This window comes from Elephantulus edwardii, unplaced genomic scaffold (genome assembly GCF_000299155.1).
Source record: "Elephantulus edwardii isolate Elephantulus edwardi_28Jun2011 unplaced genomic scaffold, EleEdw1.0 scaffold00033, whole genome shotgun sequence".
NCBI classification, from domain to species: Eukaryota; Metazoa; Chordata; class Mammalia; order Macroscelidea; family Macroscelididae; genus Elephantulus; species Elephantulus edwardii.
In genome coordinates, this window is record NW_006399783.1 from 20097011 (window position 1) to 20122954 (window position 25944).

General features: G+C 38.8%; 1 protein-coding gene and 1 pseudogene across 1 annotated transcript in view; one reads left to right on the plus strand and one right to left on the minus strand.

Annotated features, from left to right (window-relative positions):
• UIMC1 (ubiquitin interaction motif containing 1) overlaps nt 1-25944 on the minus strand; it is a 156146-nt gene that overhangs the window by 126549 nt on the left and 3653 nt on the right. The window contains exon 2 of the mRNA XM_006884436.1: nt 1690-1774. Within this exon, the coding sequence (XP_006884498.1) occupies nt 1690-1774 (85 nt within the window). The remainder of the gene's footprint in view (nt 1-1689; nt 1775-25944) is intronic.
• On the plus strand, nt 17719-17994 carry LOC102868617 (annotated as a pseudogene).

Sequence of the window (25944 nt, forward strand, 5' to 3'; positions counted from 1 at the left end):
TGGATTGATTCAGTGACTGGGATAATTGGGATGGGAGTGTCAGAGACAGTGTGATTGGCACAGGACAGAGCAGAGTTTAGGGCTGTTGTACATAGGGTCATTAAGAGTCACAAGCGACTTGACGGCACATAACAACAATAACAACAACATCAGAAAAGACTATGAAAATTGCTTTAGAGCATCAAGAAGTCAAAACAAAAGGGAGAGATGGCAAAGTAAAGAGCTGAACAGAATAATCCAAAGGGTAGCTCAAGAAGAGAAAGCAAAATACTATACCATAATGTGCAAATAGCTGGACTCAGAGAATAAAAAGGAAGAACTCAGCATATCTCAAACTAAAGGAACCGAGAAACAAATTCAATCCCTAAGTTGCAACGCTGAGAAATACCATGGGCTAAATCCTGACAGATCCAGGAAGCATCTAAAGAAGATTGAAGGAATATACTAAAAAAATTCTACAATTCCATAAGAACAAGAGCCAATGGTAATGCAGGATGAAGTTCGAACTGCACTGAAGGCGCTGGCAAAAGATAAGCCCCAGGAATCAATGTGATAGTAATAGACATGCTTGAAATGACAAATACAGCCCTGGATGTGCTCATCAGTCTATAATATCAAGAAAAAAGGATGTACAATATATAAACTGGAATTTCTATTAACCATTAAATTAGAAGTTTTGTCCAGAGCAATTAGGCAAGAAAAAGAAATTAAAACATCCAAATTAAGAAAAAACAATTCTAGATGGTATGATCTTATTTGTAGGAAGTCCTTAAAAATCCACAAGAAACCTACTAGACTTAATATACAAATTTACCAAAGTTGCAAAGTATAATATAAAAAAAAAGTTGCATTCCTATACAACAAGAATAAATGATTCAAAAAAGAAAACTACGAAAACTATTTCATTTACACTAGTAACTAAAAAAGTAAAATGTTTAGGAAAAAACTGAACCAGAAAGATGAAAGACTTGACACTAAGGAATGAGTAACTCCCTGGTAAGATTAATGCATTTTAAACTATAGTACCTAAAATATCAAGACTGAAAATAACTTAAATATATTCAATATATTTAAACACACAAATATAAGGCAATGATACAAACAAAAACCATTAACAGCTAACTAAGAACTATATCTTAATTAAATTCATAATGAAGGAAATTCTTGTTTATCTTCAACTACTGTAATAATTCCAACTAGTTCTTACAGTTTATTAAAATATAAAACAAATCATTATTAAATAACATCATATTGAATAATTCAGAAGGCAAATGTTCTAAGAGGACTGCAACTGTAAAAATAGTAATTTAATTTTTTTATTTCAGTCTCTGCTAAGTGACTTACCAAGCAAGTATTATTTATCTACATTTTATTGATGAAGAAAGAGAGTACACTGAAAACAGTAATTCACCTTAGGTGGTAAAATTTGTGAACCAAATTTTAAAACCTAAAGGGCCTACAGTCAGTCAGTCATATCCTGTCATCTAAATACTATGCCACTAAATAATCAATTATATAAGCTATAGAAATTTCTAGGAATTAGTTATAATGGAGTCCAGAATAAGAGCAAACAAATACTTCCTTCAGAAAACTCTTTTCCCTAATGAAAACACTACTGCCAATTCTCCAAACTGTTGCAATTTCTAAACTATTCAAATTATTTTATTCAACACAAAAGTGAAAACATACGTGCAATTTTTCTTTTAGGCAAACTCTTTTCTCTATTTGGCTGTTCTGTCGTCATTTTTTGCAGTCCATTCTCCTCCTTTGGCACCTGTTGCAAAGTAAGAAATAGCGTTAAGGTAGCTACCACTGAAACTAGTATTCCAGCTCTATCTTTCCTAATGCTGACAATATAGAAGGCTAAGATTCTCATCACTGGGCCAATCTGCAGCACCATAATGGACGTAAAGAGATTAAGGTTGTTAACAATTTCAGTTTGTTCTGCTTCACAATCAACACCCTTGGCACCAGCAGTAAAGAAATCAAAATATGAATTACATTGAGGAAGATGGCAGTCAAGGAACTCTCCAAAGTGCTAAAAAGCAATGATGTCAGTCTAGAGACTAAGGTATGCTTGATCCAGACCATGGTCTTAGTAATTACTTGCTATGCATCAGAGAGCTGGACAATGGCTAAAAATGACAAAAGAATTGATGCATTTGAGATGTGCTGTTGGAGAAAAATACTGAACATACCATGGACTGCCAAGAGAACAAAGAGGTCTTTGAAGCTTTGTATAACATACTTTGTGCATGTGACCAGGAGGGACCAGTCCTTGGAGAAGGACATCCTGCTTAGAAGGATGGAGGGACAACAGAACAGAAGAAGAAGACTCCAGATGAGATGGATTGATGTAGTAACTGGGGCAATGGGATTAGGTGTGTGGGAGTCAGTAAGACTGGTTCAGGTTAGGGCAGAGTTCAGAGCTATTGTACATGTAGGGTCGCTATGAGTCGCAGGTGACTCAATGGCACATAACAACAACAAGCCACTGTATTCATTTAAAAGTACTTTCTAAAGCAATAAATCAATTAAGGAAAAATATTTATCACATATTCTTTATATATGTTAATATTGTGTACCATCAAGCCAGAACCAACCCATAGCTGAACCTCCAACAGGTTTTCAGAGGCAGTTAATCTCCCGGGAAGAGGTTGCTGGTCCTTCTCATGTGGAGAAGCCAAGAGATTTGAACTACAAGCCTTTGAGATTTCAGTGCAGATTCTTACCACTAGGCCACCTGAGTCATCAAGTGGGAACTACCTCATGGCTGATCCTCCAGCTGGCTGGTTTTGTGATGCTATAAATCATAGGAGAAGAGACTGTCCATCTTCTGAAGAGTTACTGGTAGATGCATACTACCAAAAAGGCCCTGCCCTTGGGACAGCAGCAAAATTCCCCACGGACTATGCCATCACAGCTCCCTTAAATAATAAAAAACATTCAACCAAAAATGAGTAAAAATTATCCTCTTCTCATAAGCAAAATCTGCGAGTTAGCAAAAGATATTCAAAGAGTTCCTAAATATATGAAAAGATTCCAATTTCACCTGGGTGATATAAACTAAAATACTTCTGGTATTAGCTGCCGTCATTGTTAGTTGCTGTCAAGTTTAGTATGACTCATAGCAACCATGTGAACTACAGATCTGAATCCTGTGTGCAAGTTGAATATAACTCATAGCAACCGTATGAACTATAGAGCTGAACTCTGTCCTATCCTGTACCATCTTCATACTTCCCCCCACACAAGAGCCCATTGTAGCAGTCACCATATCAATCCACCCGGGCAAGGCTCTTCCTCTCTTTTGCTGACTTTCCACCTTCCAGAGCATCATGTCCCTCTCCAAGGAATAGCTCCTCCTAGCAACAAGTCTAAAGGATGTGAGGCAAAGCCTCATCATTCTTGCCTCCAACTAGCACTCTGGCTCCACCCATTCTAAGACATATTTGTTCTCTTGGCAGTCCATGGAATGTTGGGTATTCTTCTCCAGCACCACAGCTCAAAGGCATCAATTCTTCTTTCTGTCATCCTTATTTATTATCCAGCTCTCAAATGCATAGCAAGTGACTGGAAAGACCATGGCCTGAATCAGATGCATCTTAGTCCTCAAACGGACATGATTACTCCTCAATAATTTGAAGAGGTCCCTAACTGCAGATTTTCCCAGTGCCATGTCCTGACTTCTTGAAAATTGGTTAATCAAACAATGTGAATATGTAAGATTTTGGAAATTATTTTCAACTCTTGCCTTGTAAACAATCCATTTCATCAGTAGTATATGAGATAACCTATTTCCTACACTGTTTTAGAAAAAAACATTTTTAATTTTATATTTTGTACAGGTTAAAAAAATACTATCTACCATAAGTTAATAAACTCATACATGAATATGACACATGCAAACTGATGTTCAGAAAAGCATCTTCTTGTAAAAATTTATTGACAACCTAAATTGATGCTATTAAAAGTACAATCTATAGACTCATGGCAGTCAACTAATCCTCAACAAAAACAAAAATGCATAGAAAGGGAAAATAAACATTTAGAAACTTAGAGCAATTTGACATTGTTACAACATTCCTGCATGAGTAGACTTTCCTGGTGCAAATTACAGATGTAGTTCTGGAAAGCATGAACAGACTATATAACCTGTGACAGGTTAAACTTACTTTTTCATGGTGATGGTTGTTGTTATGTACTGTCAAGTTGTGATGTTAAGGGTTTATTGTTCAAAGTGACTTCCCTAGCCATTGACTTACTTTGCCTTGTGGATGGGCAGGAATAAGGTTGTTAACCTATCCATAAGGAGACTGGCTAGTCTCGCCATTCAACTGGGTGGATCCAACAGCAGAATGAGAGAAACCTCATCACCTGTGAAGAAGTAGCAAGAGAACACAACATGCCCTTTGGGGCCAGAGATGCCTGTGCCAGCCAGACCAGAGGCTATCGGAGTAGCAGCCATAGTAGCCACAGGAGAGAATAAGAGACCTGACATAAAATGAAGTGGACTTTAGAACTGCAAAGCCATTGAATGAGAGCCTTTTGCCCAAGTTGGCTGGAAGACTAAGAAGGGAGGGCCATAACTGGCAGGACAGAGATCTTTATAACACTGGCCTAAAGCTTTGTGGCTTAAAGCTGAGGGGCTTACAAGTACATTTCAGAAGCTGTTTTGACTGTTTTCTACTGTTGTTGTTGTTGTTGTTAGGCGCCATCAAGTATGACTCACAGTGACCCTACGAACAAAAGATCTGAACCCAGTCCTATCTTACATCATCTTCACACTTCCTGACTCCTGAGAGCCTTTTGCAGCAGTCACTGTGTCAAACTACCTGAATGAGGGTCTTCCTCTCCCTCACCGACCCTCTACCCTTCCCAACATCAGGTTATTCTCCAAGGAATAGCACCTCCTAGCAATATGTCCAAATTATGTGAGAAGAAGCCTCATCAATCTTGCTTCCTAAGAGCACTCTGGCGCACCCTTTCCAAGACATATCTATTCATTCTCTTAGCCGTACATGGGATGTTCAGTGTTCTTCTCCAACACCACAGCTCAAAGACATCAATTCTTTTTCTTTCATGCTTATTTATTGTCCAGATCTCAGATGCATAGCTAGTAACTGGAAAGACTATGACCTGAATCAGACACACATAATCATATAGTATACTATGCAGAGAATGAAAACCAGAAGAATTGTGTTGCGCTCATAGTCAAAAAGTCAATTTCAAGTTCTATCCTGAAACACAATGTTGTAAGTGATAGTATAATATCCCTATGCATACAAGAAAGACAAGTTAACACAACTATTATTCAAGTATATACTCCTACAACTAGTACCAAAGAGGAAGAAATTGAGAATTTTTACCAAATTTTGCAATCTGAAACTGACCGAACATGTAATCAGGATGTGTTAATGATAATTGGTGACTGGAATGCAGAAGTAGGAAACAGTGAAGAAGGAGCAGTAGTTGGAAAATACAGGCTCAGTGACAGAAAAGAAGCTGGAAACAGAATGATTGAATTTTGTATTTACAGTGATTTATTCATTGCAAATACGTTTTCTAAAAGACACAAAGGACAACTTTACATGTGGATTTCACCCAATGGGCTGCATAGGAATCAGACTGACTACATTTATGGAAAAAATCTTTGAAGAAGCTCAAAATCAGCAGTCAAAACTAGGCCAGGGCACACTGTGTATTCTATTATTAACCTAAATTATATTCTTCTTTTAGTTCCCTAATATGGTTCCATGTGGTCTGTGAGCTCTTGCTTTGGATTTTGGACCCAGTAACGTACTAAGAGTGGTGTTGGGATGAGTAGAAAGAAATGTGAGAGTGTGGGGGACATGTTTGACCTCGTAGAAATTGGTGTTGTGGTGTTGGTGGTATTTACAGGGACAGTTTCCCTTTGTGAAGTTGGTAAAGGTTAAATATGGTCATCCCCATCTGGCCCTTGTTCTTTTTACATAATTCAAGTATGACTGACAGTTGACTCTATGAACAAAAGACCTGAATTCTGTCCCATCCTGTGCCATCCTTATCATCTCTGACACACCTGAGCCCACTGAGTCACTACATTAATCAATCTCTTTGAGGGTCTTCTCTTTCACTTACCCTCTATCTTTCCAATTATGATGTCCTTCTCCAAGAAATAGGCCTCTCCTAGAACCACGTCTTAAGTATGAGAGATGGAGCTTCATTATCTTTATCTCCAAGGACCACTCTGGCCACATTTTTCCCATGACATATCTGTTTGTTCTTTTGGCAGTCCATGGGATACTCAGAATTCTTCTCCAGCACCACAGCACAAAGGCATCAATTCTTTTTCTGTCATTCTTATTCACTGTCCACCTCTTACATGTGAATCAGGGGATCCTTTTTTAATTAAGTAGTTGTTGTTGTTGAGTGCCATCAAGTCGGCACCTTTCTATCCCTGTAAAAGAAGCAGATGCAATGTGGAGGTGGCTGAGTCTTGACTTTTATCCACTTCCTAAAGGAGAACTTTCCACGTTGTTGTTGCTAGGTGACATGGAGTTGAGCACAACCCATAGCAGTCCTATGAACAAGAGATCTGAACTCTGTCCTACCCTCTGCCATTCTCACACTTCCTGACACACTAGAGCCCTTTGTTCCAGTCACCATTTCAATCCACCTGGTTGAGTCTTTCTCTCCTTCACTGACCCTCCACTTTTCCAAGCATCATGTCACTCTCCAATGAATAGCCCCTCCTAGCAACATGCCTGAAGTATGTGAGGTAAAGCTTCATCATCTTTGCCTCCAAAGAGCACTCCAGCTGCACTCTCTCCAAGACCTATTTGTTTGTTCTTTTGAGTAGTCCATGAGATACTCAATACTCTTCCTCAACATTAAAGCTCAAAACTGTCAATTTTTCTAATATCATCCTTAATACTGTGCAGCTCTCAGATGCACAACAAGTGACCAGAAAAACCATGGCCTAAATCAGATACTCCTTAGATCTCAAACTGACATCCAAGCAATTGTTAATCACAAAAGACTGTAATATCCATATACCATACAAATAACTACATAGTCAGACATACCACTCCACATGCTCTTGCACCTATTTCTACCAATCATTATGTCCAAAAGTTAGTTGCAAATTGACTCACACACTTTACTCCTAGTTGTGAAGTTTATTAGGGAGAAAGACTGGGGATTAGGAAAGGCAAGGAATATCACTAATACAAGCTCAAGTTTAGTTCAACAGTCCCAAGCCAGATTAACAGCAAGATACAATTCCCCAATTCGTGGAAGTCTAGGTTTCAGTGCAGCAGCACAATTCAAGAAGACTCCAGTTTCCTCAATCATATAGCAAACTTCATCTCAGAGCAGTTACAAGTCAGCTTTTTACTGAATCATGCAGCAAGCAAAACTTTTAACTATGGCTACATTACAAAGGTTCCTCTGGTTACATCTTGCCACAGTCTCTTCACAGCAATGCTACAATCTCTTCTTCCTCTCTTCATCATTGTCATTGCCCTTTTTTTAGAGTGTGGAAAGTACTCTCTTATATTGGTCCCACAGACCATGTGTCCATAGTTAAGGTAACTGGAGACCCACATAATGGATAGAAAAGCCAATTTTCATGGGTTCTTACATTCCAATCCCTTATATACTAATTGCTTGTGAAGTACAAAGAATATTGTCTTTTTTGTAGATATGTACTGACTAATAAAATTACTTAAACTTAAGTAGCATTTATATATAAAACATGAAGAACAAGTTTAAAAGTAAATAATTTTTCAATAAAAGAACTAAAGCAACAAGCTGACACAAAAATATCTTTAGGCATGGAACTGTTGCAGTTTCCAGAGATCCATATATTCTTGTGCTCTAAAACTCAGATGCTCTGCTACTGAACTGTCCTATCTACAACACATGGAGAGCTTGGGACTTCTAAAGCCCACTGGGGAAGAGGTGCAGAACAGCCATGGTTTCCAGAAATCAATATATCCTTGTGCTCTACATCTCAAAGACTTAGCCCTTTGGGCCTGAGGGCCTGTGGCACACCACAGGCATACACCAATATTCAGGTCCTCCATAGAAAATCACCATACCCTGAGATATGATACACTAAAAACAGCCTAAAATCTATTAAGAATGATTCACACAATGTCAAAAAAGTAGCAGTCTACATCAATCATTATGAAAAAACAACTCCTAAAAAAGTGGACACAAGAATACCCCAGACACAGAGAACCAGAGAAAATATGTTGCTGCAGAGCTATTTGAACAGCTACAAAAGAAGGTAAAAATATAGAAGAAACAATGGAAGCCATTAAGAAAGCTAAAATTCTCTAGAGACAGGGAACCAGAAGAAATATATCATGGAGGAACAATGTGAACAACTACGAAAGAATATGCAAAAGATGGAATATTGAAACTATAGATAAAAAGGTACAATAACTCAAAAAATTACCACAAGACAGAGAGAACACAGCCACCACAGTACTGGAAATAACAGAAAAGCATGAAAATGCAATCCAGAATACTAAGAGCAAAATGGCAGACCTGTCCAACATACTGGAAGGACAGAAAAATAGAACAGAAGAAATGGAACACAGAGTCTGTCAGCTGGAGGACAAGAGAGTAAATGGAAACATACTAGAAGAAAAATCAGAGATGAGATATAAAATAAAGAAAATATTAGAATTGTCTGGGATGACATCAAAGGAAAAATACATATGACTGGAATTCCAGAACACAGAAAGGCAAGTCACTGAGAAAATTATGGAAGAAATACTAGAAGAAATTTTCCCAGGTGTTACCAAGAATGGAGAAATCTACTTCAAGAAGCTCAGTGAGTCTGATTTCCTGGGGTGGGGGTGTGTACAAAGATTTGCTATGAGTTACAGGCTACTTGACGGCATATAATAAAAATGAAATTTTAAGGGAAGACCTTCACACAGAAACATCAAAGGAAAGCAGATGGACCATAGTAATCAGAAACAACAGAAAAAGAAACAGAAAAACAGTAACAATAAAACCTGGCCTGACAATAATCACACTTACTGTGAATGGACTAAATGTGCCAAGTCAGAGAAAAAGTGTAGCAGAATGGATTAAAAAAACAAAGCCAACCAATATGTTGCCTGTAAAGAACACATTTAAGAAATGAAGAGAAAGACTGATTCAAACTCAAAGGCTGGGGAAAAATATATCAAACATATGGCATCAACAAAAAAGCAGGAGTGATAATAGTAACTTCTGATAAAACAGACTTCATAATCAAAACCACCATAAAGATAAGGAAAGGCATTACATACTGATTAAAGGCACAACTGACCAGGAAGACATAACCCTGGTCAACATTTATGCACCAAACGATAGACTTACAAAATATATAAAACAGTTAACAGAACTGAAGAAAGAAATAGACAACACCACAACAGTGGTAGAAGACTTTAACATATCACTCTTACCAAAGAATAGGTCAACTCAAAAGAAACTAAACAAAGATGTAGAAAATCTAAACTATATCATCAGCCACATGAACCTTGTGGTATATATTTAGGGTACTGCACCCTACTAAAACTCAATTCACTTTCTTCTCAAGTGCATATAATACATTCTCTAGAATAGAAAATACATTAGAAAACCAAGCAAGCCTCAACAAATAGGAAAACACTGAAACAATACAAAGTATCTTCTCAGACACAATGCTATAATACTAGAAATTAACAACATGAGGTTGAAGTTTACAAAACTATTACTGTAGAAGCTAAATAATACCCTGCTAGAACCCAACTGGGTTAAAGAATGAAATAAAATTGTTCCCTGAAACAAATGAAACTACAACATACCAAAGCCTCTGCAATGCAGCTAAAACAGTCCTCAGGGGGCAGTTCATAGCAATAGGCATACATATAAAAAAGGAAGTAAAATCAATGATCTAACATAACACCTCCATTAAATTTAAAAAATAATCTAATCCCACAGTCCCTAGAAAAAAAGAAATTATAAGACAAGAGCTGAAATCAATGAGATAGAAAACAGAAAAACAACTGAAACCATCAATAAGACCTGGACCTGGTTTTTCAAAATGGTTAAACAAAATTGACAAGCTATTGGCAGACTTAACAAAAGAAAGAAAAAGAGAAGACACAACTAACTCAATTAAGAAATGACAGAGGTGACACTGCGATAGAACCAGATGAAAATAGATAATATTGGAATACTATGAAGCACTACAATACGTTGCTGGGTCCTCTCAAGTTGACCTTTGAAATCGCCTGTCAACTCTTTTACTTCGACATGTTTTCCTTTATATTTTGTTTCCCAACGTTCCAGTGCAGTCTTTAGAGTCTCTTCTGACATCCATTTTGGTTTTTTCTTTCTCCTCTATTTTTATAATGACCTTTTGCTTTCTTCATGGATGATATCCTTGATATCATCCCATAAATCATCTGGTCTAATATTGAGGCATTCAATGTCTCAAACCGATTCTTAAGATGATCGTGAAATTTTGATGGAATTGATTCAAGATCTTATCTCGGTTCCTGTGGACTTATTTTCATTTTCTTCAGCCTCAATTTGAACTTGCATATGAGTAATTGATGATCTGACCCAGTCTGCCTCTAGCCTCATTCTGACTGCTGATTTTAAGCTTCTCCAATGATTTCTTCCACAAATGTCCAATGATTTCTTCCACAAATGTAGTCAATCTGATTCCTATGCAGCCCATTGCATGAAATCCACATGTAAAGTGGTCTTTTGTGTCTTTTTAGAAAAAGTATAAATCATTGTAAATACAAAATTCAATCATTCTATTTCCAGCCCCATTTCTATCACCAAGCCCATATTTTCCAACTACTAATCCGTGTAATGAGAAACATATACTTGGATCAAGAGGCAGTAGTCGGAACAGAGCAGGGTAACACTGCATGGTTCAAAATTGGGAAGGGTGTATGCCAGGGATGTGTCCTGTCTCCATACCTTTTCAACCTGTATGCAGAGCAGATTATCCAGGAGGCTGGGCTCTATGAGGAGAATTGTGGCATCAGGATTGGTAGAAGATCTATTAACAATCTGCGTTATGCGGATGACACAACCCTGCTTGCTGAAACTGAGGAGGACCTCATGCACTTGCTGCAAAGGGTCAAGGACTGCAGCCCTCAGTATGGACTGAGGCTCAATGTCAAGAAGACAAAGATTCTCACCACTGGACCAATTGGTAACACCAGGATGGATGGCGAAGAGATTGAGATTGTTCACAGCTTCAGTTTGCTCGGCTCCATGGTCAACACTCTTGGCACCAGCAGTCAGGAAATCAAAAAATGTATTGCGATGGGAAAGTCTGCTGTTAGGGACCTCTCTAAAGTACTCAAGAGCAACGATGTCTCTCTGGAGACTAAGGTGCGCCTGATACAGGCCATGGTCTTTGCAATCACTTGTTATGCATCAGAGAGTTGGACAATGACTAGAGAGGACAGAAGGAGAATTGATCCCTTTGAGCTGCGGGGGACTGACAAGAAAACAAACAGATTCATCCTGGAGAGGATTAAACCAAGCAACTCCTTGGAGGCAAGGATTCTGGGGCTTTGTCTGACATACTTTGGGCATGTTGCAAGGAGAGACAGGTCCTTGGAGAGGGACATCATGCTTGGGAGGGTGGAGGGACGGCGCAAGAGGGGAAGACCCTCTATGAGATGGATTGATTCAGTGACTGGGGTAATCGGGATGGGTGTGTCAGAGGCCATGAGACTGTCACAGGATAGAACAGGATTTAGGGCTGCTGTGCATAGGGTCACTATGCGTTGCAAACGACTCGACGGCACATAACAACAACAATAATCCTTCTTCATGGTTTCCTACTTTTGCTTTTCAGTCATCAATTATCATTAATACATCTTGATTGCATGTTTGTTCAATTTCAGGCTGCAAAATTTGGTAAAAATTCTCAATTTCTTCCTCTTTGGTACTAGATGTAAGAGCATATACTTGAAGAATATTCACATTAACGGGTCTTCCCTATATGTGTATGGATATTATCCTATCACTCACAACACTGTATTTCAGGACAGATTTTGGCATTTACTTTCTCTTTTTAAAAAATTTTTTTTTTAATTTCATTATTTTTTGTGTGTACCGTCAAATCAGATCTGACTGGTACAGGAGGACATTGTTTCTCCTTCTCGAGCAGAGCAACTGGTGGATTTGAACTGTGCACCTCTGAACTTGCAGTTGCAGCTTCTTGCCACGACATTTACTTTCTGACTATGAATGCAACACCATTCTTCTGTTTTTCATTCCCTACATAGTATATCATATAATCTGATTCAAAGTGGCCATAGGAAATCCATCGCATCTCACTAATGCCTAGTATGTCAATATTCATGTGTTCCATTTCATTTTTAACAATATCCAATTTTCCAACATTCAAGCTACGAATATTGCATGTACCAATTGTTAAACAATGTTTGTTATTGATTTTCCTCATTTCAACTAACTTCCAATCTGTGCTCAACCACTACACTACTGTAAATATCTTCTTGTTTAATGTTCAAAGGGTTCTTCTTTATTTAGGAAGTAGATGGTCCATCCTGCTTCCTAATCTGTCTTCATCAGGGAACTCCACTAAATCCTGTCCACAATGGGAAACCCTTTTGGAATTTGACACACCAGTGGCAAAGATTTCCATATCACAGTATCCCCAAGCAATCGCAGTACAGCAAACTGAGAGACAAGTGCTACACCACTTATAACAAGGTTCTTTCTAAACATGATCAATAGCAGGATAATTGGAGAATAAAAAGGGAATAATTCTCTCTGTTTTCTCAAGCTGAAAGAACTAAAAAACAAATTTAGGTCCCATGTCACAATGTTGAGAGATGCTATGGGCAATGTATTGAATCTCAGAAAGCATCAAAAAACGATGGAGGGAATACACAGAGTTGCTGTACCAGAAAGTTTGATGGACACTAAAAAATTTCAGGAAGTACCATGGCCTAATGGCAAGAAGCTGTGCTGTAATCCCGAAGGCACGCTGTTAGAAGCCACCAGCTGCTCCATGGGATAAGGATGGGCAATCTCCTCCCCATGCAATTAAATGCCTCTGAAAACCTGCTGGACAGTCAGCTATGGGTTGGTTTTGACTTAACGGTACACAATAAACAACAACCATATGAACAGGAGCCAATGGTAATGAAAGAGAAAGCAGAAGCTGCATTGAAAGCATTGGCAAAAAATAAGGCCCCAGGATTCAGTGGGATACCAACTGACTTGTTTCAATTAACAGATGCAGCCTTGGATGCATTCATTGGTCTATGCCAGGAAATTTGGAGGGTGGTTGTCTGGCCAACAGATGGGAAGAGGTCTATATTTGTTCCTATTTCCAAGAAGGGTTATCCAACTGAACATAGAAATTATCAAACACTATCATTGATATCACATGCAAGCAAAATACTGCTGAAGATCATTCAAAAATTACTAGAACAGTACATAAATAGGGAATTGCCAGAAGTTCAAGCAAGATTTAGAAGAGGCCACAGCACCAGGTATATCATTGCTGATGTCAGATGGATCTTGGTTGAAAGTAAGGAATACCAGAAGAATGTTTATTTGTGCTTTTTTGACTATGCAAAGGCAAATGACTCTGTGAATCATGACAAATTGTAGTTGACATTGAGAAGAATGGGAATCCCAGAGCACTTGATTGTGCTCATGAGGAACTTATACCTGGACCAGGAGGCTGTTGTGTAAACAGAGCAAGGGAACACTGCATGGTTTCAGATTGGGAAGGGAGTGTGTCAGGGATGTATTCTCTCTCCATACCTGCTCAATCTATATGCTGAGCAATTTATGTTGAGAAGCTGGACTCTATGAAGAAGAGTGTGGCATCAAGATTGGAGGGAGACGCATCAATAACCTGTGTTATGCAGATGACACAACCTTGCTTGCTGAAAGTGAGGAGGATTTGAAGCACTTGTTGCAGAAGATCAAGGAATGCAGACTTGGGTATGAATTGCGTCTCAACATCAAGAAAACAAAGATTCTTACCAATGGACCAACAGGCCGTGTCATGATGGATGGAGAGGAAATTGAAAATGTCAACAGCTGCATCTTGCTTGGATCCACAATTATCACCCTTGTTATCAGCAGTCAGGAAATAAGGAGACACATTGCAATAGGAAAATTTGCAGTTAGGGAGACCCTTCCAAATTATTGAAGAGTACTGATGTCAGTTTGAGGACTAAAGTGCATCTGATTCAGGCCATGGTCTTTCTGAATACAAGTTATGCATCAGAGAACTGGACAATGAATAAGGATGACAGAAAAAGAACCAATGCCTTTAAGATGGGGTGCTGGAGAAGAGCACTGAACATCCCATGGATGACCAAGAAAATGAATAAATATGTCCTGGCGAGGGTGCAGCCAGAGCGCTCTTTGGAGGTAAGAATGATGAGATTTTACCTCACATACTTTGGACATATTGCTAGGAGATGCTATTCCTTGGAGAGGGAATTAATGTTGGGAAGGGTGGAGGGTCAGCGAAGGAGAGGGAGACCCTAAAACATGTGGATTGACAAGATCACCGCTGAAATGGACTCTTATGTGTCAGGAGGTGTGAAGATAGAACAGGACAGAACTGGTTTCAGATCTATTGTTCACAGGGACACTAAGAGTCGTACTGGACTTGATGGCACTTAACAACAACAACATGAAGCACTATACTCTGAAAAATTAAAAAAATCTAGAGAAAATGCACAAATTTCTTGAAATTTAGACCCTATCCAGAGTGACAAGGACAGATGTAGAACACTTGAACAAGACTCATCACAAAATAAGAAATTGAAGAGGTCATAAGAAGACTTCCCCATAATAAAAATGTCCTGGACGAGATGGTTTCATGGCTGAATTCTACAAAACATTCAGAGAAAATCTATCACCAATGCTACTTAAAGTATTTTTTCCATGTTTTTGTGTTTTATGTCCTACAGAAATTAGTTGTAACCTTTTTTGTTGTTGTTGTTTCACATAGCTTTTATGTCTTTTTTTTATTTTATACTGGTTTGTTTACAAAGACTGTATGCATTGTTTTTCATACCAGATCATTCCCATGTCCTTCACCCCCATCTCCCTCAACCCATCAATATGTGAGACCCTATGGTTATCACCTGTTTCCTTGCCCATCCTCAGCCCTTTGCACTTAAAAGTATTTTTGAAAAGAGAAAAAGAAGGAACACTCCCAGAGTCATTCTATGAAGCAAGCATAATGCTAATACCAAAACCAGGCAAAGATATTACCAAAAAAGAAAACTACAGACCAGTATCTCTTATGAGCATAGATGAAAAAATCTTTAACAAAATCCTAGTCAACGGAATCCAATAGCATTAAAAAAAAATTCATCATGATCAAGTAGGATTCATAACAGGTATGCAAGGATGGTTCAACATAAGAAAAACAATCAATGTAACTCATCATATTAACAAAGCAAATAATAAGAACCACATGATTCTAGCAACTGATGCAGAAACGGCCTTTGACAAAATCCAACACCCTGATTAAAATACTCCACAAAAGAGGAATAAAAGGGAATTTTCTCAACTTAGTGAAAAGTATATATGCAAAACTAAAAACCAGTATCATTCTTAATGGATAAAAACTAAAAGTATTCTCCTTAAGAACAGGGACCAGACAAGGATTTCTACTGTCACTCCTATTCAATACTGTATAGGAAGTACTTGCTAGGGCAATACAACAATAAAAAGTATCTAGATCGGCAAAGAGATGGTGAAACTGCTGCTATATGCAAATGATATGATAGTGTACACAGAAAACCCCAGAGACACAACAGAAAACCTGTTAGAGCTAGTAGTCCAATTTAGTAGAATGGCAGGATATAAGATCAATATATAAAAGTCATTGGGATTCTTCTACAGTAACAAAAACACATATAAAGAAACTAAGAAGCAATACCATTTACAATAGCCAACCACAAACTGACTTGGGAATAAACCTAACTAGAGATACAAAAGACCTTTACAAAGAAAACTCCAAAACACTTGTGTGAGAAACAGTAAAAGACCTATATAGATGGAGAAATGTTCCCTGTTCATGGATGGAAGACTCAATATTGTGAAAATGACAATCCTACCAAAAGCAATCAACATGTTCAACACAATCCCAATATAGGAAGCTGAAGCAGGATGCACACTTCTAATCACAAATAAAAATCAACTCAAGGTGGATTAGAGACCCAGGGGTAGAGTCAAAAACCATAACAATCATAAGAGACAAAGTAGGACCAACCTTAGAAAGCCTAGCCTACGTTTTTCAAAGGCTGACAAATATAGCCAGAGAAATACATAACCAGAAGAGGATAAAATTGATGAATGGGCCCTTCTGAAAATTAAATCCCTGCATACATCAAAAACTTTTTCCAACAGGGTGACAAGAAAACTTGCTGACTAGGAAGAAATATTTGGCAATACCATCTCAGAAAAGAGTCTCGTAACAAACGTTTACAGAATCCTATAGGGTCTCCTCAAGAAAAAGACTAATAATACAATTACAAAACGGGCAAAAGACATGGAAAGACCTTTCACAGAGGAAGACATTCGGATGGCAAACAAACCATGAAGAAATGCTTAAAATCACTGGCAATAAGAGTGATGCAAATCAAAACCACAACGAGATGCCATCTTACCCATGAAGCAATGGCAAAGCTTAACAGGATAACAAATAATAAATGTTGGAGAGGATGTGAAGAGATAGAAACTCTCATACTGTTGGTGAGATTGTAAAATGGTACAACCATTCTGAAAAGCAGTTCGGCATTTCCTCAAAAAGCTGAATATAGAAATTCCATAAGAACCAACTATTCCACTGCTTGGAATATACTCCAAGAAAATGAAGACTGAGACATAAATGGAGATTTATACACCATGTTCAAAGCAGCATTATTCACCATCGCAAGAATATGGAAACAGGCCAAATTTCCAATTACAATCAAATGGATTGAGAAACTGTGGTACATTCACACAATGGAAGGCTACACAATACTTAGGAGCAATAATTTTAAAAATTATTACATAACTTGGGAGGGAATGGAAAGCATTATGTTGAGTGAACTACTCATTCCCATAGGATAAATACTGCATAAGACTGTTATTGTAGAAATAGATAACTTCTAAAACATGTTTGAGGCCAACAGGAGGGTAGGGTAGGGTAGGGCGGAGAGGTAAGAATGGGCAGGGTGGAAATCACAGGTTTGCACAATTTGGTTTTTTTTTTTTGGTTTTTTTTTTCCTGAGAGTGTAGAATGCAAGCATTTTATTAGTCAGTTATGGATGATAGCATAGGTAATATAAGGACAGGTGAAGATTTCTGTTATTACTGTCAGTGCAAATTTTGACCCATGATCGAAAACACAGAACAAAACACAACCCTGTTCCACACAATCGTTTTAACAGTACTTTCATCAGAGGGGGAGAAAAGCCTTGAAACAGACATACTTGCATTCACTCATCCTCTCAGACTGTGCCATGTAGTCATTGCCATTAGCACTTGTGTGCCTGGAGGAAGAAGTGGAGAAGTGAGGGAGAGAAAGAGCATAAACGAAAGAAAGAAAAACAGGAGAGAAAACCATAAAAGTGTTAAGAGCCCAATGAGTTGTAGGAGATGCATCTGAAAGCCGGTGGGACCTTACGTGGTGGGTTTGCTCGTGGGCGATTCTTCAACCAATCACAATGTCATCCAACACAGATGTATCTCTTCATAAGATGATCAGGGATCCAAATTGATTCGAAAAGCTAAAGAGGCACCATTTGTCCCCATTGGAATGGTGGGATTTGCTGCAATCATGGCTTACGGATTATACAAACTGAAGAATGGGGAATACGAAAATGTCCATCCACCTGATCCACATGCAAGTAACAGCCCAAGGCTTTGTGGTGGGAGCAATGACTGTTGGTATGATGTATTCCATGTATCGAGAATACTGGGCCAAACCTAATAAGTCTTAGAAGAATAGATGCTGCCTCCATCTTGTTAGTGTTGCTTGATTAGACCCTTCACTTTGAAGTTACGTATTTTATGTTAAAAATAATCTGAGTGGTTCCAGTAAGCACACGGTATTTTAGACACAGGCTTTCTTTATTGCAGCCTTACTTGCCTTGTGACCAAATTGCCAGTGCCCTGACCACTAACGAGGCCATCCAAGGGAGTCAGGTTAGCAAAAAACAGGCCACCCAAATTCTCAAACTCTTAGGAAGAAATTCTCTTTGAAAAGACAGTGGGCTCACAGTGAAGGACTTGCAGAGGCTGTGGTACACCCCGTGTCGTGTGGTGTGCTGTGTGCCCGGGTTAACTGAGCTCTTTCCTGCCTGCCTTGAGGAGTGACCAAGCACCTCAGTTACTCGAGCTCGTTGACTCTTACAAAACGCTCTCAGAAAACAAGATGGAAAATGTGTATATGTTTAAATTAATCCTAAAAAACTGGCAACAGCTGCTCAGAAGTATTTATTTTAGAATCGTACACATCAAGGCTGCTGTAATTGCAGAATTCTATTTTTTTTTAATTTTTTTTGCTGCTGTCACGTTAAAGACTTTTCAATGTCCTGTTGAACAGAAGTTGTACATTCTAATTGCTAATCACTCTATGCACAATTTGATGGTTGGAGGGACATGGGAAGAATCTAGCAGGGATCTGGAAAGAGCAAAATCGTGGGTATAGCTCAGTGTTGATTAATCTTATATAGTAAATCGGAATGATTATATGAAATGCAATGTGAATGAAGGATAGTAGTGAAATACAATATGTATAAAACTTTGTAAGCAAACAAATAAAAAAAATTTAAAAAATATCTTTAGTATTGAATATATAAATGTAAAGTGCAAGTTTACATCCCTTTTTCATTAAATGAAAACAATATAAATATAAATACAAATACAAGATTTTCCTATAAATACTGTTGTTGTTGTTGTTGTTGTTGTTGTTGTTGTTGTTGTTATGTGCCATCAAGTCGTTTGTGACTCATAGCGACCATGTACAACAGCCCTAAACCCTGCTCTATCCTGTGACAATTGCATGGCCTCTGACACACCCATCCCGATTACCCCAGTCACTGAATCAATCCACCTCATAGAGGGTCTTCCCCTCATGCGCTGCCCCTCCACCCTACCAAGCATGATGTACCTCTCCAAAGACCTGTCTCTCCTTACAACATGTCCAAAGTATGTCAGACAAAGCCCCAGAATCCTTGCCTCCAAGGAGTAGCCTGGCTTAACCCTCTCCAGGAGGAATCTGTTTGTTTTCTTGGCAGTCCATGGTACATTCAATACTTTTCTCCAGCACCACAGCTCAAAGGCATCAATTCTCCTTCTATCTTCCCTAGTCATTGTCCATCTCTCTGATGCATAACAAGTGATTGCAAAGACCATGGCCTGTATCAGGCGCATCTTAGTCTCCAGAGAGACACCGCTGCTCTTGAATACTTTAGAGAGGTCCCTACTAGATTTTCTAAAACTAAAAAATTTATACAATTGCAAAAAAATTACTGAAATACTACAAAGATGTCTGCTTGGACATACTGAGTTAATGTGATGTTAACAAAATGGCTCAATATCACATTCCACTGATATCAAACCTCAATATATTCAAGAAGTAGGTCAAGACATGGAAGATTAACCAATAAAAGCATAAAGCCAGAAATTTTATCAAAGCTTAGTGTCTTAGTTTCCCACAGAATGTCAACCAACTCAAATCAGTTCAGTTATGGCCAAAGCAAGGAAATTAAAACATACTCAAATTTTGAAAATGTATGTATACTGGGAGCAATACTCAGAATGGGATAAACTATAGGCTGAAGCTCTGGAACAGAAGACTTAGCAGGAACACAGTAAGTCCTTTCAAGAGCCAGATGCAGATTAGTTTATTATCAGAATTACTCAAAGAAACACATGGAAGAATTGTCAGCTGCCATCTCTGAATGGGGTACTGCTGCTTCCAAGTCAGATCATCAAGTGATCTGGACACTACACAGCATTCATGCTGTTCAGCTTTTATGAAAGGGATTAAATTTCTGTTGTTATTAGGTGCCGCTGCATTGAGGATGACCCATAGCAACTCTACTGAACAACAGATCTTCTGAATCCTATCCTATCCTGTGCCATCCTTATACCTCCCACACACCAGAGCCTAGTACAGCAGCCACCATGTCAATCCATCTGGTCGAGGGTCTTCCTCTCCTTCATCAACCCTCCACTTTTCCGAGCATCATGTCACTCTCCAAGGAACAGTCTCTCCTACCAACATGTCCAAAGTATTTGAGGTGAAGCCTCATCATCTTTACCTCCAAAGAGCACTATATATGCTCATATACCTCCAAGACATATATGCTCATTCTTTTGGCAGTTCATAAGATGTTCAATACTCTTCTCCAACACTATAGCTCAAAAGCATCAATTCTTTTTCTGTCATTCTTATTCCCTGTCCAGCTCTAAAATGCATAGCAAGGGATCGGAAAGACCACGGCCTGAATCAGACACACCTTAGACCTCAAACTTGGCATCATTACTTCTCAATAATTTGGAGAAATCCCTAACTGCAGACTTGCCCGATGCAATACATCTCCTGATTTCCTGACTGCTGGTACCTAAGGCGTTAATTGTAGATTCAAGTAAGATGAAGTTATTCAAAGTTTCAATCTTTTCTCTATCATGTTGCCTATCAGTCCAGTGGAAAGAATCTTTGTCTTCTTGACATGGAGATGCTAATCTATACTGAAAGCTGTATTTTTTATTTTTTTTTTTACTCTTTTGTGTGCGTGTACCGTCAAATCAGATCTGACTGGTACATGAGATTGTCCCTCCTTTAACGGCAGAGCATCTGGTGGGTTCGAACCGTACGCCTCTGGGATTGTAGTTGCAGTTCCTTGCCACTAGGCCACCAGAGCTCCCCGAAAGCTGTATTCTTGATCCTCTGCAACAAGTACTTCAAGTCCTCCTCACTTTCACTAGGCAAAGTTATGTCATCTGCATTACACAGGTTACTGAAGAATCTCCCTCCAATCTTGATGCCATCACATAATTGTTTCTAGAAGATCATATTTTCCACCCATAATTTTTTCAGTTCTGGTTTTGTCCTGGGACAAATACAGTTACTAATAGAAGTCTGTTTCTGTTTTGCTTTGGTAGTCATGACTTAATTAGGAAGAACTGATATAGAACTCTAGTTTTCTAGGGCTGTTATGGCAGAATTAATACAGTGATAGCTTTAATGTACAGAAATTTATTTACTCACAGTTCAAGAGAATAGTATTACAAAGAAGGTCACTAGCACTATGGGATGCATTTCTTTCTGTACACACATGAGAGATAATTTTTGTCACTGATTCTCAAAGCCCAGCATTCCAAGGTTCCTTGGTAATGTCCATGTGACATTTATCTCTCACTCATGATTTATCTCTCATAAATTACTTGGTTTGGGGCATAGCCTACATGGACACTGGCTCATTAACTTAAGAAAACTGTCCTATTCATAAACAAGTCTAACAAAAGTGGGGACAGCTGACAGTCTGACCTCTATCAACTCCAAAAGGGGAACTGTCCCCATAAACAACATCCACAACACAAAAAACTTCCCATGAGGTCAAACATATCCCTCCATGCACTGGTACCCACTTCTACTAATTCCAATTGCTCTGCTGGGTCCAAAATTCACTGTAATAGCACACAGACTTCACAGAACCACAAAACTCATAACTATGAGGTTTATTAGGGAAGTTGTTGTTGTTGTTGTTGTTGTTATGTGCCATTGAGTCTCTTGCGACTCATAGCAACCCTATGTACAACAGCCCTAAACTCTGCTCTGTCCTGTACCAATTGCACTGTCTCTGACATACCCATCCCGATTACCCCAGTCACTGAAACAATCCACCTCATAGAAGGCCTTCTCCTCCTGCACTGTCCCTCCACCCTCCCAAGCATGTTAACCAGGTACAACTCAGACTGACAACAGGATAAAATTTCTCAGTCAGGACAACTTCTGAAGTATACTCACAGGTCCTTTAGCATTCAGCTTTGTGGCTTTGCTGTGGTTGTGCTGTTAAGTACCTTAAGTCAACTATGATTCACAACAATTGCATGAACAATGGATTTCAACCCCACCCTATCATGTGCCATCCTATCTCTGACATACTCAAATCCACTGTTTCAGTCAGTGTCAACCTATCTCATTGAGGATTTTCCCCTCCTTTGCTGATTTCTACCTTTCCAAACACAATGTCCTTTTCCAATGACTGGCCCTTTTGAGACAAAGTTTCACTATCTTTGCTCCAAGGAACACCACGGACAGCCAAAGACATATTTGTCCTTTCAGCAGTTCACAGGATATTCAGTACTTCTCAAACATAATTCAAAGGCACCAATTCTTCTGTCATCTTTATTCACTGTTTAACTTTCAATTGCACAGCAAGTAATTTAAGATTATGGTCTGGATCAGGTGCATCTTAGTCTTCAAGCTGACAAAATTGTTCTTCAAAACTTGAGGGGTCTCTGACTGCAGACTTTCCCAATACTTCTTTTGATTTCCTGGATGCTGGTGCCAAGTCTGTTTATTGTGGATCCAAGAAATTATGGACAATTTCTATCTCTTCTTCATCTATGAGGATGTTGCCTATTGGCCTAGAGATCAGAAATTTTGTTTTCTTGATGTTGAGATGTAAATCATACTGAAGGCTATAGTCTTTGAGCCTCTGAACCAAGTGTTTCAAGCCCTTCTCACTTTCAGCAAGCAAGGTTGTGTCATATGCATTAATGCAGGTTGATGGAGAGTCTTACTCTGATTCTAATGTCACATTCTACTTTACGAATGGTTTGTTCTGCATATAGACTGAATAACTATGAGATAGAACTTAGCCCTGACACACACCATTCCAGATTGTACACTATGCAGTGATCCCCTGCTCTTTTCAGACAATAGTTTCTTGTTCTAGGTTTCACAAGTGTAAAATTACGTGTTCTTGGATTCTCATTCTTCTCGATGTTAGCCATAATTTATTATGATCCATACAGTAAAAAGCATCTCCATAATCAATAAAACAAAGATAGACCTCCTTTTGGTGTTCTCTGCTTTCTCTCAAGATCCATCTGGCATCAGCAATGATATCCCTCATGTCAGAGCTTCTTCTAAAATCCAGCCTGAATTTCTAGCAGTTCTCTATCAACAAAATGTCACAGCTGTTTTTTAAAAATCTGCAGCAAAATTATATATGCATGTAATCTTAATGATATTGGTAATTTCCACATTCTGGTGAATCACCCTTTTTGCCAGTAGGAATATATATCTCTTCCAAACAGTTGGCCAGGGAGCTGTCCTCCAAAGTTCCTAGGATAGCACAGTGAGCACAACTACAACTGCATTTGTTTGTAGAAACATGTCAACTGGTATCCTCGCATTTCCTGGAATTTTCTCTTTTGCTAATGCCTTCAATGCAGACTGAATAACTTCTTTGATCACAAGTGGTTCTTAATCATACGCTACTTCCTGAAATAGTTCTGTATCTGCCAATTTTTTCTGATACAATGACTCAGTGTACTCTTTTCAACTTCTTTTGATACTTCCTGGATCATTCAGGATTTTGCCCATAGCATTACAGATTTAGGTTAGTATTAAAAAGTTGTCTTTGTCTTACCAGTTAAGGCTTTTCTCCCTTACTCCAACCTTTCACCAAGCTTGGATAAAGGCCCCAGGCTCTGATTTTGTGGGGTAGCAGTCTCAGGACATCTCAGTCTCACATCAGGCCTTAGTTTTCTACAACAGATGCTGGTACTCTCCTGACTGGTGTAGGAATCTGGCCCCAAAGGATGCAAACTGAAGCTGCTTAATTTAAACCTGATGGAATGGTGAAACTAACCAATCTCTTGAGGAAAGACTAATGTACCCTATTTTTTTTTTTGTTTACTTTTTAAAACTTTTTTCTTTTTAATTTTATACAGGTTTATTTACAAAGTTCAAATACATTGTTTTTCACACCACATCTTCCCTATTTCCTTCACATCCCCACCTATCAAATTGTACATCCCTGATTAATGCCTCCTCACTACCTGAATAATGATTTTTATACAGTATTTGTCCTTATGGGACTGAGTTATGTCACTCAGCATAATGTTCTCCAGTCCCTCCCAAGTTAGGTAGTAATTTACAAAATCATTGCTCCTGCGTGTTGCATAGTATTTCATTGTGTGTATGTACCATAATTTCTCAATCCTAACACAGCCTATTTTTATGTTCATACCCAGCCATGTGTTAAAGTGCAGTGACCTGGTGGTGTAGTGCATTATGTTTTGGGCTGAAAAATGAACATCTAGTAGTTTGAATTCAGCAGGTGTTCTGCAGAAGAAAGATGAAGCAATCCGCTCCTATAAGATTTACAGTCCTAGAAATGTAAAAGAAGGTCACCAAGAGTCAATATCAACTCAACAGCAGTAGGTTAGTTTTGGTTTGGGATTTGGAGAGGTCATGCTATGGATCAGACACTTGGCCAATAATTAAAAGGATAGTAGTTTGACTCAATCAGTTACTATGCAGAAATGAGAAGTTTGCTTTTGTAAAGATTTACAGCCTTAGAAACCCTAGCAGGCATTGCTGCTCGGTTGCATGGGATCACTATGAGTCAGAATAAATTCAATGGCAATAGTTTTAGTTTTCTACTTGGAGCTAAGGGTAAGGAGCCACATGGCAAAAACAAAGGTTAAGAAGAGCTTTGGACTTCTTAATAACACAAACAGATAATAAAACACTAAAGTTAACACCCTCAAAATTTAAAAAGAGTATCAGTGCTATCTTCTAGGTCATATAGGACTGGTGTGTCCACTTGCCATACAGTGGTAACCTGTGGTTGCTGTGAAGCTGAACACTGTGACACCGACATGTCAAATGCATTAATGGTCACCCATGGTGGACAGCGTTTGGTGGCACTCCCTGATTAAAACAAGCTTGGAAGCAGGAGTAATATAAGTTATACGAAATAGGAGATCCTAATCAAAAGGAAGAAAGGTTTTTACAAAGAAGATCCTATTAAAAATGTGTAAAAAGAGCAAAGGCCAAATGGGGATGGCCATATCTGACCTTTAGTATCTTTGCAATGGCGAGCTGGCCTGATCAACAGCATCAATACTACAAAACCAATTCCCATGAGGTCAGACATGTTCCCCATGCTCCCAAACTCTTTCTACTCATGTCAACACCAATCTTTTTTTTTTTTGTCAACACCAATCTTAATGTTAGAGTCCAAAATCTGATGCGCTATCTCACAGACCACAAAGAACCATATTAGGGAAGTTAAAAGGTTATAATGTACATCAGTAACAGAATACAATCAAGACAGCTTTTAATACGCGCTTATAGGTACCACAGCCTTGAGCCTTGTCGTTTAAGGCCACTGTTCTAAAGTTCTCAGTCCTGACAATACTGCCTCCCCATCTACCCACCAGTTGTCCAACAAACTTGGGCAAAGACTCTTAGCTTAGTTCTGGTTCTGTCTATGGAGGGGAGCAGTCAGCAGTTCAACTTCATTTCACGTTGGCTCTCTGACTCTCTGCTTCAGCCATGGCTACTGCTGGTAAGTCTAGCTGGCACAAGACCATCTGGTCCTGAAGGGCATTCACTGAACACCTATTACTCCTTTGCTGATGTCATCAGAGACTTTCTCTACTGCTGTTGTTGTTATGTGCCATCGAGTCGCTTGCGACTCATTCGACCCTATATACAAGAGCCCTAAACGTCGTTCTATCCTGTGCAAGCCTCGCCGTCTCAAACACATTCATTCCCACCACTCCACTCACAGAATCAATCCATCTCATCGAGGGTCTTCAACTCCTGCGCCGTCCCTCCACTCTCACAACATGATGTCCCTCTCCAAAGACCACTGCAACACTGCAACATGTCCCTCATTGCAACATTCCCAAAATAC